The following is an 18,109-nucleotide window of genomic DNA, read 5'->3' on the forward strand; positions in this document are numbered from 1 at the left end:
ATTCAGTAACCTAATCTTGAAACTATTGCTAAATAATTGTGCTCTTGCCAGAACAAGAACCTGAAACTGAACTCTCACCTGCCACAGATTGAAAGTACTGAACTATAATGAATGTCACGCCTGTTTTATTCAGTGATTATTTACACTAAGTGGAAGGGGCAAATAGGGTAGGAGATAAAGTAGTCCTATTCCACTCTGCCTTGCACTACAGAACTGGAGGGAAATTCCAGTATCACCTTGGATCTCATTCAGGCTCAAAGTGAGAAGTGAAGTTAGGTGGGGAAATGAAGAAGCTGGGTAACTGGCTGAGCAGTCAAACCATGGAGCTATACAACAGGAATTTGGGGTGTGTTCAAGTTTGTCTCACATAGATTGTGCTGATTTTGGAAATTACTCTCCTTAGAGGAAGTCTGTGCATCTATTACTCCTAAAGTTAATATATAACAAATCTGAGAACTGAAATCAATGCACTGACTTCTGTTACTCTCTTTCTTAGGTAAATGAACTTTCTTTTGGATTATGTAGTGAGTGTCATACACCTAAAATACTGCCAAGAGCTCAGCTGGATTTCTAAACTAGGTATAGCTATTTTTGTAGATTTTTCTCTGGGGTAACTTTTTGCTTTGCTTTGCTAACAACAGTCTGCATTGAATGTCTGAATGGAAAGATGTCTGTCTTTGTTTCCCCAATGAACAGCTGAAATGTTTTTAAGCTAACTAGCGAACTGTTGTAATACAATTGCCTTTCATGAAAGCAGTTATTTTTGCATTTGTTGATTGACTTCTGTTTTCCACTGAAAAATGTATTAATGACAGTGTTTGCTGCTGTTGGCTACTTGTGACCTGTTTTCTCATATTTTCCAGGGGGAGACTGCATGTCTTTAATAGAGAACTTTGTCTCTAACTCTGCTGGTATTTTAACTATTGCTAGTTGTCTGCTGCAGCATCAGTCATAATTTTCCATTACCATCCATCATCACATGATGGAATGATGAAAGCACTGGGTCTATGAGTGTTCGATTCTTAATGCAACAACAAAAACCCCCAAGCAACAACTAGAGTACATCAGCAAGGCTACCCAGAGGCTCATTGGGTAACCACCAAGTCAGTACTGTCAGTTCATAAACTCCAGATGACGTATGGCTGAGTATATGTAGAATATGCAATTAAGCAGCCTTACAGTCATGCAGTTTTTCCAATGTAAATTTTGATCCATGAGAGGACTTGGAGGATACTCATCTGTCTCTGGGATTTGAGCTCAGAATGTTACCTATGAAATCTAAGTCTACATCAGTAGAATTGCTCCACGTACTTTTTTTTTTTTATGTCTCAGTCCAATATTTGTCCATATTGTATGCCCATGTATTGTCATATCAAACTGAGAATTATCCCATATATAAGTATTTCAATGTTTAAGACACTTGTTTGGTCAGAATGCTGTTTTCTCTGCTAGGGGACTTCTTAGAGAGAAGACAAAACATGAGCTTGGAAAGTAGAGAATACTCCTTCCAGGTACTGCAAGGCACCACCAGCAATATTAATCTTCAGCATGTCTGCACTAGTATAGATGTATGGTATATAATGTACTCTGAACAGCACAGAATAAAATAATCTTAGAGATTCTGCAAGGTTGAATAAAAATGTTCCCTTAGGTTCCTATACTAAGTCTCGTGTGTTTTCCAGACTGTGGGAGGTTTTATAATCATTCACATAGCCTCATGTAGCTCTATAATTCCTATAAGTTCTATGAGGTTCTGTAATCAGAGAAAGGTATCTTTCTCTGCTGTGAACAGCAAGTACAACTATTTTCAGAATTTTTTCAACATTATTGTGTTATTTGTACTTTCTGGTTGCATTATTATTAATGTCATTTTATCACTGATGAGGTTAGATGTAAATCAATTCAGGTTTTACCAGAAGATGTCTAAACCTACCAAAACTTTGTATGACTTTCAGTTTTATTACTTATCACCCTATGTTGGCACAGGCCTCAGTCAGTTTTGCAGTGTGAAAACAAATTCTGTCTCACACACCAAGCTAGCAAGACTCCGGCAGTTTGTGGCACTCAAATCTTTGAAGATTCTCTTCCTCTTACTTACAGTATTCCAAATACCTGCTGAAGGGACAGAGACTATAGATGAACTCACTTCTGCCCCACTTCTGTGGAAAGAAGAGAATGACCAGCTGGTGATGAAAACCTAATGATTGGTTTGTTTAATTAAGAATTATTTGTTCATGTCTTTATCCCAGGAGAGATTGCAGAAGTCTTGGGAGGTAAGTACCTCTTATTTCAAGTCTCAAAGGTAGCGACTTTTATGAAAAAATGGACAGATACTCCCCTCCTCAATTTTAAAATAAAAGAGTGAACCATATTCACAACAGTGAAAGGTTTATTTCTGGATTTGGATTCTGTATCCTTGTGTGGAAACTTTAGTGTTTTACTGCATGTGGTGCAATTTCCTGTCTTATGTTAGTGTGAGTAAAAAAGTTGCATAATATTTTGTTCAGATAGTTTTATCAGGGAAAAATTAAGATTGTAAATGGAGGGAAATTACCTTGATCATGTGGAGTTCTTTTGATTAGCATATTGCCCTGTTCCAAGATCTATTTATCTATCTCTTTTCCCTAGAAAAGCAATGACAAACCTGAAACTGTTACAGTTGAAGGGTTTGGTTAATCCACAAGATGCCTGTCTTGGCACATCTGTCACCATGATGTATTTTCCAATTGCCTCTTGCAGATAGCCACGTAATACATGGCTGTTCTCAAAAGGAATGAATCAGTATGACTTGTCTTTTTCAAAAGCATTACATAGAAAATAGAAATTTGTATCATAATGGTGTTGTCAATGAACATCTTGAAGGTTTTTTTGGGTTCTTTAACCAAACCTTATAAAAACCTGCAGTCAGTGGGATACGAGACTTTTGTCTGAACTCTACAGTTTGACATACAAATGAAGTGATGCACACAAACGAGGTGATGCATGCACTCCTAGCTCAGGATATTTAAGTTATCTCACCCAGTTAAACTAACTAAGGTTGAAAGAGGTTTAGAAGCCAAATATTTCCTAAGTGGGAAATAAAGAATAACTAGATTAGGTGTGCACAATATAGAAGGAAAAATAAAGACAAAATTTGACATTTCTGGTAACCAAAGAGCTCAGAAAGGAAGTAAAACTGTGTGGCAGACTTATTTAAATGTTTCCTCATGTGGAATCATAAGAAATTGCCTCTAATCTCGTCACACTGAAAGACAGAGTGTGCTGGGAACAGATTTTAGTCTTGCAGTGTAACTGTGAAGTTCAAGTCTGATGCTTTCATCTTGTTAGCTAAAGTACTGCAATGGCTGGATATATAAAACAGTTTAGCCATAGAACATCTCTTCAGTTTTGGATTAATAGTTGATTACAGGTTTGAAGTTAATAGAAGGGAGGAATGAACAATGTTGGCCCTGCATTCCTCAGGTCATATTGCTTGAGCAGGAAGGGATGAATTTCCTTTTCATTCTAAGTATACACAGGTAAAGTGATTTGAAACATTTTCTGTGAATTTGAACATGACTGGGTTTGCATTTCTTTCAAGGAAATTCTCTAAAAGCATAGCACATATCAAGATAAGAAAAGTTGGAAGAAGGAGCTTGGAGAAATAATGAGAGGAAAGAGAAAAACAGAAGCATACCCAGAAGAGAATAAATCCTAGGAAAACTACACACACTAACCATGCTAACCTCCCTTTGTTTTTAGTTCTAGCATGTGACATGAGCTTTTATATAGGTTTCATGTAGGAAATTAATCTCAGAATGAGTTAAAAGCCTCAAACTGCCCTACATGTAGGAACCTCATCCAGTTTTGTAAGCTTGTTTACAAGAATTTATTGTATTCCCATGTCTTCTGAGTTTTCTCCAGCACTCCTTGAATGATCGTTAATATTCTTCAACCCCCACAAAAGCTTGTTACCTCATTATTAAGCCTGCTGATCTGCTGTTTGGTCTCTTCTGCTTTGATAACGAGTACAGCAGCACCAATTTCAGCTTCTGAAAATAATTCAAATACATGCAAATGAGATAAGTATAACCATTTGGAAATGGCAATACTATTCTGCACTTAACCAATGTCTTAAATTTAAACCTAGTTTGCACTTGGCTAGAATGAAAATAAAATCATGCATTAATGTTCAGTGTATAACGTGTAAGAGAAGTGCAATGAATAAAGTCCATACTGCTCTCTTCCGTCTGGACCTGAAAAGACTGAAATGACAAACCTGGTGCCAACTACATGACATTTCAACTCTTTTTAAAAATCATAGATATGATTAAACTTTTATTATTATTTTCCTGTTTGGCTTTAAGAGGAACAATATGTGTTCTAATTGTCTCCATGCTAAATGTAGCTATGTGGGGATTGCTTACTCATAAAAGAGGGGATGTTGGAAACAGTCTTTCTGCATCTTTATCTTTTTTTTTCCCCATCTCGACATGTTCTATTCCACTGTGGTGCTACTTTATCAACCTTTTCAGAGTGTAGGTGATTTAAGGCTTCCTAAGCTCCCTTGATATAAAGGTTTTCACTCTTTTACTTTTAAAAATCTATGTAGTTCCACACTCCTCCACTTCTGTAAATATCTTTAAAAAAGTTGACGGCCAAGTTTACATATGGCTATTAATGAATTTTTAGTTTGGCTTTTTTTCTTGTTTATTTATGGTTTGTATTTTTTTCTTAATTTGGTATTAGAATGTTTTTTGATGTTGAATTTTGTCCTTGGGTTTAGTACCTTCCACGCCCAAAGGTTTGGGAGCATGAAGCGCCTGGCAGATCCTACAATACTGCTGGTAAAGTACAATACATAAAAACACAGTACTCTCCACAAACTGTTTCATCATGACTGTCTGTTAGCAGGAAACCAACAAACGATCTCTGGGACCTCGTTGTACTTTTCCACGGTATCAACTGTGGCACTGAAATGGTACTGAAAGTACAAATATATGTTTAATCCATTTCTGCCACTTCCGAGGATCAAAGAAACAAAGGGGAACAAAAAGCAGTTATGGAAACTATTTTCTCTAAAGAGTGATTTTCCCAGGCAAAACTCACCTCCAGTCGTAGGAGATAACCTGGATTCCTGCCTGAGCTGATCGGAGCTGAAGTCAAAGGTTTGGCTTTCCTCATTGTGGTTTCTGTCTTCAATCCCATCTACAATTCTGTTGAGAAAAATCAGGGTAGTGGAGCAGTTTCATAAACAGTTTCATAAACATCATGTTCATAATTATACTGTAAAAATTACTCCTAAAGGGCACATTTTTAAACAATGGTAAATTTTGCACAACATTAAGTTTAGAAAAAAGTAAAAACTATTATACTGGTATAACTTCTTGTGAGTCACAAAAGATTAAACTTAGTGTTAATGGAAGGAACATGAGGCCAAAAATAATTAACTGAAGTTTCAAAATTTTCATGACTTTTACAGCATATTCTGAGTCTTATCTAAACCTATAGGGAATATAGTTTGCTTTTCATAGCTAAAGTAATCTGTTGCCACCTTTTCCTCTGCACAATCTAAAAAGCTCTTGTTAAACTAAAATCTGCCTGCACATAACAACCAGGCTCTTATATTAGCCTTACTTAGGCAGAGCCTAAGCCTGAACTTAATATATTTATGAAAACATCTCTGTAAAATTCAGTCAAAAGTGTCATTTCCATGCAAATAGTTATTATAAATTTGTTTAAATTTAACTAGCTCAGGCAGGGCAATCTTGTTTGTAAATTGGATATAGGAAGATGTGCAGACTAGCCTGCAGTGTCCTAGTTACATTAATATCAATATTGGATATGACTACCAGAAAAAGTATTTTTGTCAGTTATTTCTACCCATGCATAGCAGTTATCTCCATTTTCCCATGTTAAGAAATCCAAAGGAAAAAAAGGTACAGTACTTTATAAAATAATCAATTCTGCATACAAAGAATAGAAAACATGTATCAGATGAAGGAATAAATACACAGGATCAAAAATACATAATTATGAATATTTTTTGTTCTGAGTTATAATAAATCGTGCTATAAAGAGAACTGTTTTAAAGTCAATGAAAGAGACTGACAACTGCCAGTTGACAGATATGAAGCATGAATTTCTTCTTTTGTTCAGGCACAAGCTTCATATTTTGTCTTACAGTAGGCAGATGAGTTTAATACTAATCTTGAAGGGCTAAAGCAGGCAGTTCTTGGCCTCTCAGTTATTGGTGATAACTTTGGGATGATGGAAATTAGACTTTTCATCTAATAAGGATATTTTCAAGAAAACCTCTTGACTACAACTGTCTGGAGAAAGGAAAAACAGACAACACAGAGATATCTGTGATGTATTTGCCTTGAAAGACCAATGTAACTTAGACCTCTGTGCACATACCATGTATTCTTGTCTTTTTTGGTTCTTCATGTGGCTTTTGGGCTCTGTTTCATGTCTGAGTGTTCATGATGCCTGTTGGGTACTACTAGACTTCATTCTAATCTTAACCAGCCTCTGGGAGAAGATGAGACACAAATGAGGTGCTTCAGCCGCTCTGGCCGATAATGCTATCTGCAGCTGGAAAACTGAATGATTACTTTATTTGAAATTTGCTATAAAACCTATTTAATGTCATCTGGCTTCACTACTTCAAAAAGCAAATTTTAAACACCAATATCCCTTTTACAGAAGTTTCTAATTATATGAAATGATAACATTTCAACTGCCTTTAAAGCACACAGGAGAAAGCTTACTCAGACATGACTTGAAATTCAGAGATGCTACATTCTTTAAAATGTTTAAAGATTCAGGCTAAAAAGAAATTATATTAGCAGAAGTAGCTAGTCGTGGAGTGCCAAAAGACAGGCTTCTATGTGGGAAATATGTAATGGGCAACATCCTTACTCATATACAAGGAATGGGCTGTGGAGCAACATCTAACAAATTGAAAATGTGAGGTGACAAAAGAATTTGGTGTCTCACCCCTCTCTGAATCAGCTATTGTACAGCCCTGAATTTTCTCCTGAAGACAGACAACTCACTCCTAGAAGCCAAAAAGTCAGAAAAGATTAATATGTGACATCTTCTATCCAGTTGCTCAGGGCTAGAGTGCACTCCTTCATGTGGATCTGAGGAGCTTTGAGTACATAAATGCATCCTCCTAGGACTGCCTTTATTATTACATACATTTTCTTCCTTTTGATGCTCTTTCACTTCATAGACAGCACCTAAAATGGATTGGGAAGACTAGGACTGTATTCTAGAAGCTACAATGCTACCTTCTGTTCCTTGTGACAAGAACTCTTTAAATATTTTACCCAGTCTCTGGGCATTATTGCCTTCACTGTGGTGCACAGTGAAAGAACCCATAGCAGCCACAGAACTCTGTGAAGAGTTCTGGTTGGCTTACTCTAGGAAAAACCAGAGTAGAACAAGTTTCTTAAGAAGACAAAGTATATTCTCTTGAGAAAGTGTGGTTATACAGTTCAGAACAACTGACTGGACATTTCAACCACAGTCTTGTCCTTCCCTTGCCTTCCCTTGCTTTCCAACAGCAAATAAAAGTGAAAATTTTAATTAAGGTTTTATTTTCTCCTTAATACTTACAAAGAAACATTTAAGGCTCTTTTTTAAAGTGGTATTAGCTTGTCAGTTTAAATATTCTAATAATATAAACTCATTCTAGGAAATAATATGAAACTGTTTTGGCTGGAAAACAAAATCTGAAAAACATATACGTTTTGGGCCTATTTTCCAGTGTATTAACCAAATTATTCTGCAGTTATAAAATTATGAATGGAAATAGGAAATAATAACATATATAACAATAATTTTTTTATATTTGCTCTTGCATACTTGGGTGCCAATATCTGGCTGCATAGGTTCAGAACAATAATGAACAAGATTACATTACAGCAGAAAATATGAAAGGTTACTTTTCCCTGAATTACCACTTTTTATGCGAATGACAATGACCTTTACTCATAGCTGACTGAACCAAATTCATATGAGAGCTATGAAACAAATGAGAAAATATCCACTATGCATTTCAATTTTGCTTGTGTAGAAGCTAATTTTCCACACATTATCTTCTGTACTGACTCCCTATTCAGGGTCTAGAGAGTAAGTCCTATGAGGAGTGTCTGAGGGAGCTGAGGTGGTTTAGTCTAGAGAAAGGGAGGCTCAGGGGAGACCTTATCACTCTCTACAGCTATCTGAGAGGAGGTTGTAACAGGATCAGTGTTGGCTTCTTCTCCTTGGCAACTAGTGAAGGATGAGAGGAAATGGCCTCAAGTTGCACCAGGGGCAGTTCAGATTAGTAATCAGGAAAAATTTCTTCACAGAAAGGGTTGTCAAGCATTGGATTGGGCTAATCCAGAAGGTGCTGGAGTCACCATCCCTAGAAGTGTTCAAAAAACAACTGGACATGTACTTAGTGCTGTGGTTTAGTTGGCATGATGGTGTTTGGTCAAAGGTTGGATTCCATCTTGGAGATCTTTTCCAACCTTAATAATTCTGTGATTTCTATGATTCTGTACAAAACTAAAGTCAGTTTGTATCCTGCTCCAATTTGAAATGTAGCTGTACTGATCAAATATACGTTGAGGGGGAAAGATTTCTATATAGTCTTCCATTGCATCCTTAGGGACAGGTACTTTGACAGAATTAAACAAATATGGTCAAGCTGTGCCTATTTCATGTTTGCAATGGCAAGTTGCTGAAACTTCCATTCTGCCTCTAATGACTAAGGGAAGTTCTTGAATATGTAAACCATTTCAAATTATAGAAACCAAAACTAGAACTGGAAGACCAACTGCTGCACCTCCTCATATGTGAAAAACTACTTGTGATTTCTCTAAAGAACTTAAAACCAGGATTACATTGCAGCAATTTAGAAACAAGTTACATAAATCACCTTATAAGTAGAATACAAGTAAAAAATTAAACTATTTTTAAATTGTACACTAATAATACCACAATAAACTGTTATATGACTCTTCTTTATGTCCAAAGACACAGCAAAGTACATTTGCTAAACTCCATATTTAGTCTCTACATAACTTCCATTATCAGATTTCCTGTGTCTAATGAAAAAAATTTTTTCTAAAATTGCTAGGCAATAGTTTTCCATTAAAGTGCTCTACTCCAGTAATTTTTGTATTTGCACAGCTATGCTGTAATTTCATCTACTTGCTTTCTAAATTGTATCTCTGATGGACTCAGAATGTTTCACTGTGCTATTGTGGGAATGCATATTATAGACAAAATAGACATAAAACTAGACTATTCAAATAGCCATTTTTGCAGTTGCTCAATTTTTTCACTGCCCTTTTTACTGGTAAAAATACTTTATTTTTCAATAAAGTTCTAAAGTCATAACATTCTGCATAGTGTCAATGGTTCCTACAATAACATGGACGAACAAAAGTATAAACTTAAAAAAAAATAAGTATTTTTATAGTGTCACAATCATGATATTTTTAATAGGAGTTACATGATAGAGAAGAAGAAAATAAGTTCATAACTATTACCTTGGGCTCAGATCTGGTGGGCCACTGGTGGTCAGAGCTGAAAGGTGTAATTTAAGGTTTTTCTCCCTCCTGGAGTAGTAATGGAGCTCCGTTTCATGTTTAGCTCTTGAGGGGTTTGAACTACAAGCACGGATGGGGGAATGAAAGGGGACAGTTCCTGAGGCCAACTGCTTCAAGTTTCTCCCTAGGTAGCTTTTATTGCTTGCAGTCTTCTTCTGCTGAGAGCTATTTGTGCTTCTTGTATCAACTGGTGAAAGGATACTGCTTTCCTCTTCTCTCTCTTCCTCATCTTCATCTTCCACAATTGAAGGGAGTCTTTTCTTTATATTTCCATTTCCCTTGAGCTCTGTCTAAAATAACACATAATACATAGTAGCGTAAAATTCAGAGTCTGATGTTGCCAAAACACAATTTCTTCTGGTGTTCATCCTGGAACGAAACCAGATCTAGCACAGCTTTCATTTCTCATTAGAGATAGCTCTTTTGGAACTCATCCATAGCTTCCCTCCTCAACTATGGCTGTATGTGCATACACGAGAAAAATACAAACAAATTAAAAAAGGTCACTAGTGATATAGCCGGCAAACTTGTTGCAATATGTTTTGTTACCAAGAAGGAGTACACAACTAGCTCTTACAAGCCATTTGGCATGTGCACACTTGAGAAGATTAATTTTGTTTTACTAAGGCATTATTTCTTTTGAGTGTTATGCTACCAGACACTTGGTGGTCTACAGATAAGAAGTGAGGCTGGTAATTCAAATAATACCATGTTTTCATAATGTATAAATAGCATTTACACCAGTTCAGCTCAAGCCCGAATGTTCTCTGTGTCCTTCTCAATTGTTATAACTGAAGCCACTGCTGGGATAGTAGACAGACTTTTTATTTTATACAAAGTCCCATTGATGCACCAGTGGTGTGACAGTGTCAGCTTCAGAACAGAGTCATCAAAAAGTGAAGCTGCATCTGGTTGTGAAAAAAAGTTGCAGTTTGAATGCTCGATGTTGGAACCAAGGAAATTTAGAGGCAACATAGACCTGGGTTCTGTACTTTACATACTTATTAAAGCACAGTGTAAGAGACCAATGTATTGTTTGTTATTTTTTCAGGGTAACAAAATGTACTGGTCATGAAGGCTGAGATATGCCAACATGGGCCTCATGTCAGGATCAGACCATAACTCAGAAATAATTCCATTTATTCCCACAGTAAAACTTACTATATTTATTGGTAGTAGGTGAATGGACTAAGGCAGACTCAGGTTCCAGGTCAAATTAACTAACTTCACACATCTCAGCAAAAAGTACAGCCAAATGCAACTTCATGGTTTCGGATTTTTTTTTTATTTTTTTTTTTATTTTATTTTTTTTTTATTTTTTTTAACAGGCTACTCCTCTTAATCAAGCTTGATTAAGGTACTGTTAGCTTTAGACAGAAAACCTCAGATGACCCTGCATAGTCAGATTTCCCACATTCGGGTCAAATCAGATTGGCTGGGTGGAAAGACAGATTTGGGGAATTTATCCAAATATTCTAAGCCGCTGTTAGCATCTGTCTAAATGTTTTGCAGCATAGTTTTAATTTTGCTGTGTGTTACAGCACACATACTGAGTGCATGCTTTTATCTTGGTATACTTTGACAGATTTAGTGAACTAGGTGCTTTCCATCTAAGATATATGAAAGGTAAGAATTTAAAGGAGTGACAAAAGACATGTCTTTTATAAGAGATAAAAGACTTGCAGTCAATTGCATTAGCCATCCAAAGGCTGTCACGATGATCAAATTTTACAGGACCTGGCACTGATACAACCTATACTCTACAGAGAATGAGTGTTACCCACATTCAAAACTTTGGCTTAGGTACCCATGTTGTTAAAATGCAGTTGCTATAGTAGGATATCCAAATCCAGCACCTGAGAGAAAAGATCATAAGCTGTTACTCATATAATGGACAGTGTCAGAACTATCTGCAGGATGAAATTTAAATTCTCATTTTGAAACCATGGAAGTCTGTTGGAGCTTTTTGAGCTTTGTTCTGGCCATAGCTGTGTTTCAAAGTCAAGCTTGGCATAGTTAAAATGTGACCAACATACCTGGGGTAGTGTAGGCTTGTTTGATAATTTTGATATTACCTGAAAAACAAAACAAAACAAAACAAAAAGGTAGCAAATATGTGCATCTGCACAGTATTGGCTTCCAACAACACGCAAACATCTAAACCAAAACCTTTATGTAGATACAAGAAAAGACTCTCATGATAAAACAGCTGTATTAAATTAAATGTGACATAGCACTGAACTAATGATAATCCTTAAGAACAGATGCTGTGATAAAAAAAATATTTATTTTGACTAAAAAGGTAGTTCATGGAAAAATAACATTTTACTTTAATGAAAAGCAAGGTCAAGACTCCAAATCTACGAATGAATGTAGATGTGTGAAAATATGCTTGTTAAGTTTCAGTGCTGGTTTGATGGAATCCCAGGCAGGAACAAGTGCTCTACTTTGGCCCTGCCTAGCTTTAGCTCCTGTGCCAGCCCAGTCTGTACATGAAGATGAACTAACTATATGTAGCATCTCTGAGGAATTTTCAAAAGCAGTGATGAAGCAAGTAGGAGCACAGTAGTCCTGGGGGAGATAGGTATCTGACCTATTCAAGGCCATAACATTTTCTTTTCTTGGATTAAACAGGAAGTAAAACAAAAGAAAAAGAAGAAGAAAAATTATGCAAGTTTAATGCATAATGATTTCTAATAAAATCCAGTGGAACTGCTGAATAATATCTGTTATGAAAATTCTGTTGTTTATTTGAATGTTCACATCTTGGCCATGGGCAAGTCTATATGCTGTATTTATAGGAATATTTTAGTCTGCCAGGAAGAATTTTGAAAAATTATTTTCAGCATTCCTAACCCCACATATCAAGATAAAAAGTGCTTAAACCATAAATTCATAGCATCAGTTTATTTTTCTCCAAGCTTAGGTAAAAGAAGTTAAGCTTTTCTGGAAACCATTGGAACTTCTCAGTTTGTGTGATAAAAGTCTTCAGGACTTCTAAATATTTGAATTTTAGGCACAGATTTGAAAATAAGAATTATCTGTGGAGTTTTTTTAATCTCTTTTTTTTTTCTTCTTCACAAATCTTTCAGGTTAACCCGAAAACTGTTTTGTAGTGAGAGTACTAGTAGTGGTACAATATAAAAATATTTAAGTTTTCATAGGCAGAAATTCTACTTCACATCAGCCAAGCCAGTAGCAGGTGTATCAATGAATGTAGCAATAACACTCTAATAACTGCCAAACACAGCAACCGCAATAATTAGGCTATGTAAATAAATTAGGCTATGTAAATAAAATAACTGCTGTGTTCTTACTGGGTTAGATAAAATACTAGATGATGTTAGCAGAGAATAAAATGCCAGATACTTAAATCTCCCATCTTTCACTGTAATCTATGTCAATTGAAGAATCAGTATCTCCTTCAAGATTCAGGAAGAGAGGAAACTGCAAATGCACTAAAATATTAAAGTCAGAATTAAGAACTACTTGCTTTACACATATGTCTAGAATATTAATCTAAAATAATGCTCAGAATTTTGGGGCACCAGTTTGCTTGCCTTCTAGGCACAGGTGCAGTATGAATGTTAAATAGCAGCCTTAATTAAAACTCCAGGCGAATCCCAAACATTAGCAGCTTCATGAAAATGATCTCAGAAAGTACGAATTTGCCTGCTGAAGGCTTTAGAAGTGACTTGTCGTTTGTAGTTTGTAATGTGGGTGAAGATATCTCCTCATTTTTGTTTTGATGGGGTCTTTTGCCTCCTGAGTACATGTGTTAGTCCTGACTGTACATCTTGAAAACAAAGAGAAAGAAATTGTTATACGGGGTTTAAGATCCATGATCAGTTGGTAGCCCTGTGCTCTGGCTGCTGAACTTCTCCTCAGCACAGCAGCCACAGCCACCCATCGATTCTCCTCTGCTCTGTGTTACCCTGTCTGGTTGCTGCAGCAGGGAGAAACTGGCTGCAGAGGAAATGGCATCAGTGGCAGCACTTTGTTACCTTGTGCCCTTACCAAGAAAAGGGTAAAGGAATTTTTGAAGGCAAGTTGCTCTTTGCAGGGAGGGGAAGGCCAGCAGAAAAGAAGGATAGGTATGAACAGGGAGCACGTGGCATGAGAAACTACTTATCAGACTTTCTCCTCCCATTTCCCCAGACTGGCCCCCTTAACACAGTGGGGACACTTTCAGTCTGGATAAACTGATATTTTTAGATAGACTCTGGACCTATAAACTGTCTTTTCCATAGCGCAGAATCCACAGTAAAGAGTGTTGTAACTGCTTCTGTATTAAGGCACTGCAACCATATTTATTGCTTGTAACTTTGAGTACCCTATCTTTCACACATAAAACAGGGGCCTGGGCTTTATGGCTTAGTAGTGAAAAGTTGGTAAAAGAAACTAATATGTCACCAGAGAGAATTCTCAAAGATTTTGCTTCTAAACCTTCTCTGGCAACTCCCTGCTGTCCCCCCAGTCTCAAAGAGAAAAGTAAAAATGAACAAGAATGTGGACAAAGCCAAAAATTAAAAGCCCTCACCATGTACATAGTTTTATCTGTTTAAAAATATAATATCAGAGTAAATAATTATGATTTGTTGTCCTAGTTTCTGAGCTGCTAAAATCTTTTATTTAGAACCCACTAGTGTAGCCTTCTATAAAATGTTCTTTTTTTCTTATGCAAAAGGAAAGAAGATGCAAAATAGCTCACACGCTAGTCTTTTAAAAAAAAATTGAAACTCTCAAAGTATAAGGGCTACTTATACAGTAAGCACAGGTATTTACCCTGTAATGCATTAGGAAAAAAACCCAAAAGACTGATGTTAGTATGAGTTATGTGAAATACTAATTACATTTTTAATTTCAGCCCTGAAATCTCTTTATGTCTTGTGAAACCAGATATTTTACAAGGCAAACCAATAATAGATCATGTACCAAAAGCAGACATATCAAATTCTTCCATATATGTAATCCCAAATCTATAATCTTACAATTGTTTAATGTCTTAATATATAGGGCTTAAAAATTCAGTAATCCTCATCATTGCTTATTACAAGCACAAAAAGAACATTTCTCCATCTGAAAACACTGGTGGCTTGTTTTTGAAAGCAAGTGATCTGAAAATTTTTCAGGGTCAAGAGACAGTAGTCATTTATATAAGAATCTCTAACAGGAATTGCAGGCCAAATGAGGTAATCAGATGTACAATAATTCAAGACGAATTCTGATGATAAAAACCCTAAGAAGAGATGCAGCTAAATTTGGGGCTAACACATTACTTGTCAGTAAATTTGCATTTTGGGTTCAATAGAATGTTATCAGCTTTTGCTGGGCTGATTCTTGTTGCCTTCACAAAAAGTAGGAATAAAAATAGGAACATAGTTTAACTGATTTGCTTGTAATCTTAGGTACTAAAATACATGAATAATTCTTTGTGTCTGAGGAGTCAAAAGGTTAAAATACATTTTCAGGAAAGGATTTTAAATCAAACTAGAGTGTTAATGTTCTTAGTCAGCATTTGGAAACAGGAAAAACCCCTTTAAGAGCATTGGCAGTGTGGGAAACAAAACCAAGAACCCATGCCATATGTTCTGTTCTTTGCAAATTTACTGTATGGTAATGGAAAAGATACAAGTACATAACAGGGGATTATTGTACTGCTGGAAAGCGTAATGCCTCAAGTGTGTTCAGGCCTCAGTTTTCCACAATCAGGAAATTGTTCAATGAAATATCACAAATCCTCTAAAACACAAAGGACTGAATCACTCACTTAGGCTAGATGTAATTGTTTGATTTCTACATTTACCTCTTTTTTTTTTTCTTCTTTTTCTTGTTTTGTTTTTCTTTTTAAGACTTTAATTTTTTGTCTTGTTCCTATATTTTCTCAGGATTATCCTTATCTCTTTTTCTTGCTTAATGGACATATAAAGTATTTTGTGGAAGCAGACACTTTCAACATTCTCTGATCCTTCTAACAGTACTGAGTATATTGAATTAACAGCAAAAGTTGAACAGCAGAACCGTCACTGGTATTTTGTCCCAGTTAAAAATAACTGTGAATTGCCATGAGCTCTGCAATCTTCTGTTAAGTCATTGTCTTGATTCTTTCCTATCTTTCAAATAAGTTTTAGTTTGTGAAGTTGGTACAAGTGTTCTTTAATGCCTGGTAGTGGTTAGTTTTTGATAGGTTTTTTGCAAATTAATACTTTCTTGGATTCAAATTTCTTACATGAGCTTTTATATTTAGTATTAAAAGTTTACTTTTCATCTAATTCTTTAAAACCTGAATGTTAATTTTACAGTATTCATTTGCAATTTTTTTTAAATTATACTTTAATTGTTTCATTAATAATTCAGATGTATTGCATTTCATGTTAAAAAGATGTCATAGAAAAAAACCCCCTAACCTGTCTGTCACTTGCACCACATTAGGAATCAAATAAATGGGAAATGTGGATCATATAATTTGTCATTTTTACTTCTATATTCTTACCTCTCTCTAGCCAACCATAGAACAGTAAAAGAAATTAGGGTGCCAGACTGCTCTGAAAATGCATATTTTATAATAAACCTGTGCCAATAAGAATTAAAAAAATAATAAGTTAAGAAGAGGCTATCAATAAGGTCAAAAGAAGACAAAAGGAGGAATTGTTAAAATAGACAATAGACCTTGCACTGACTGTACTGTCTGGCAGGTTGTATTTTTGGAAAAGCTTGTAAATTACTGCAGAAAAAAGATACAGCGGAGAAAGGTTTTTAATACTCCTACAGTTTGAGTACTGTCAAGAAAAGATTTACATAATAGAAATTACAATGAATGCTAACAGCTTTCGAAGCAATAATACCTATATGCTTCCTGCAACTCCAAGATTTCATACAGACTCATAAATATTTGGAAGATTGGCCCTGTGGATTGATATCCAATTAGACTCCTTAACTTGAGGCTGTGGAAGGGTTGTGTTTTCCGTCTGTATTGTTAGCTTTAGCTTTAAATGAAACTTCATACTACTTTTTTTTTATGTAAATATGTATATATAACTTCAGAGAGGTTCTTGAAAAGAAAAGAGGAGGACAATGAAGTGGATCTTCCAAAATATTCCCCCAGTTAATTTTATTAGTGCAAATTTTCTATTCTAAGCATTCCCAATGTTGGCCAGCTATTTTGCTAGCACTCACAGGACAAATCAGTGGGATTAGTGTTAATAAGTACCTCGCTGAGGACAGCAACATATCCATGGAAAATTTTTAAGAATGTCCAGCTTTGACTGTCTCCCAGGGGAAACCTTACAAAGAAGGCAGGGACAGGCATAATCTGTGTCCTTATTTTAAAACCAGGGCATGTGTGTTGTTTGTTTGTTTCCCTCTGAAACATTTCTTATAAATAATGACTATTTTGCTCTTTGGTTGGCAACTTGTTCAGTAGATTAATCTCTAGTCAATTCTTCTAGAAGGAAAATAAGTGCAAATTGGTCACAGGTAAGCCCTAGATATATTCAAAGTTAAAACTTTGGGGAAGATAGGAGTTGTACAGTAACTGTACAGTAACATTAGGGCAAGAAGCCATGTTGTGGAATGTGAAGATGCAGCAGAAGTTTAACTATATAACTTTCTAAGTAAAAGAGCCATTGTAATTTCCTTCTCCTAGGATGAAATTTATGTTTTTCACATACACATAATACAGAAAAGCTGAGCATGTAGCTTTTTGGAGCTCTTGACACCTTTGTTAATCAAGAAGTTCTTCATAGGTTAGAAACTCTGACGACAAGGACACTTTCATTTCAGTGAATAAAATTGTTTGAATTTTTTGAAGTACCATGACATAAACCCAAAAACAGTCAGAGAAATCCAATACAAATTTTGCCAAAGGAAAAAAACCCACAATGAATATAATGTGATTAGCAATGGAATCTGTCTCTGAACACTTGCAGTACTGTACTGCATGTACAGTGTATGTGTATATTCTGTATGTATATACTTATTACTACATTCATGTTATTATTTACAACAACATTGAAAAAGTGATCTAAATGTATTAGGTACCAACTTCATTTTCAGCAGAACACTACTTGCACTTATGTAAGCAGGTTCTGTACCTCTGGTTTTACTGAGTGAAGCTACAGATGATTAAAAATAAATTTCTTTTGATATCAGTAAAATCTTAGACTGCATTTGTACATACATAACTTTTGGTTTTCATTTTTCATGCTTTCATACTTTGAGCAGAGAGGTCGGTCTAGATTACCTTCAGAGGTCCTTTCCAACCTCAACTATTCTACTGTTCTACAATGTTTAAAAAAAAAGTTGCACTAAAAATGTTACCAGCTCAATAAAATTGAGAACACATACTTGTATCAATGTAAAATGCCACCTTGATACACAAGTTGCAAGGATTATGGAGTAGTTTTCTCAAATACTACACTATATTTACTTTCACACATTTCAGCATGTATCCAAGGTTATAATGACTCTGCAAGCGATGTAGGAACTTTACCATATAAGCCAGTCTGATATACACATTA

The 18,109-nt window shown here is 35.6% G+C and overlaps 1 protein-coding gene across 1 annotated transcript in view; it reads right to left on the reverse strand.

The window, feature by feature from the left end:
- The window catches only part of KCNH8 (potassium voltage-gated channel subfamily H member 8), a 174,745-nt gene that overhangs the window by 8,866 nt on the left and 147,770 nt on the right, over positions 1-18,109 (reverse strand). Inside the window, exons 12-15 of the mRNA XM_018075204.3 lie at positions 11,627-11,665; positions 9,531-9,880; positions 5,089-5,195; positions 3,955-4,031 (exon numbers count right to left, since the gene is read on the reverse strand). Coding sequence (XP_017930693.3) covers positions 3,955-4,031; positions 5,089-5,195; positions 9,531-9,880; positions 11,627-11,665 — 573 coding nt within the window. The remainder of the gene's footprint in view (positions 1-3,954; positions 4,032-5,088; positions 5,196-9,530; positions 9,881-11,626; positions 11,666-18,109) is intronic.

The sequence above is a fragment of the Manacus vitellinus genome, unplaced genomic scaffold (genome assembly GCF_001715985.3).
Source record: "Manacus vitellinus isolate BGI_N305 unplaced genomic scaffold, ASM171598v3 scaffold_3_pilon, whole genome shotgun sequence".
Lineage (NCBI taxonomy): Eukaryota > Metazoa > Chordata > Aves > Passeriformes > Pipridae > Manacus > Manacus vitellinus.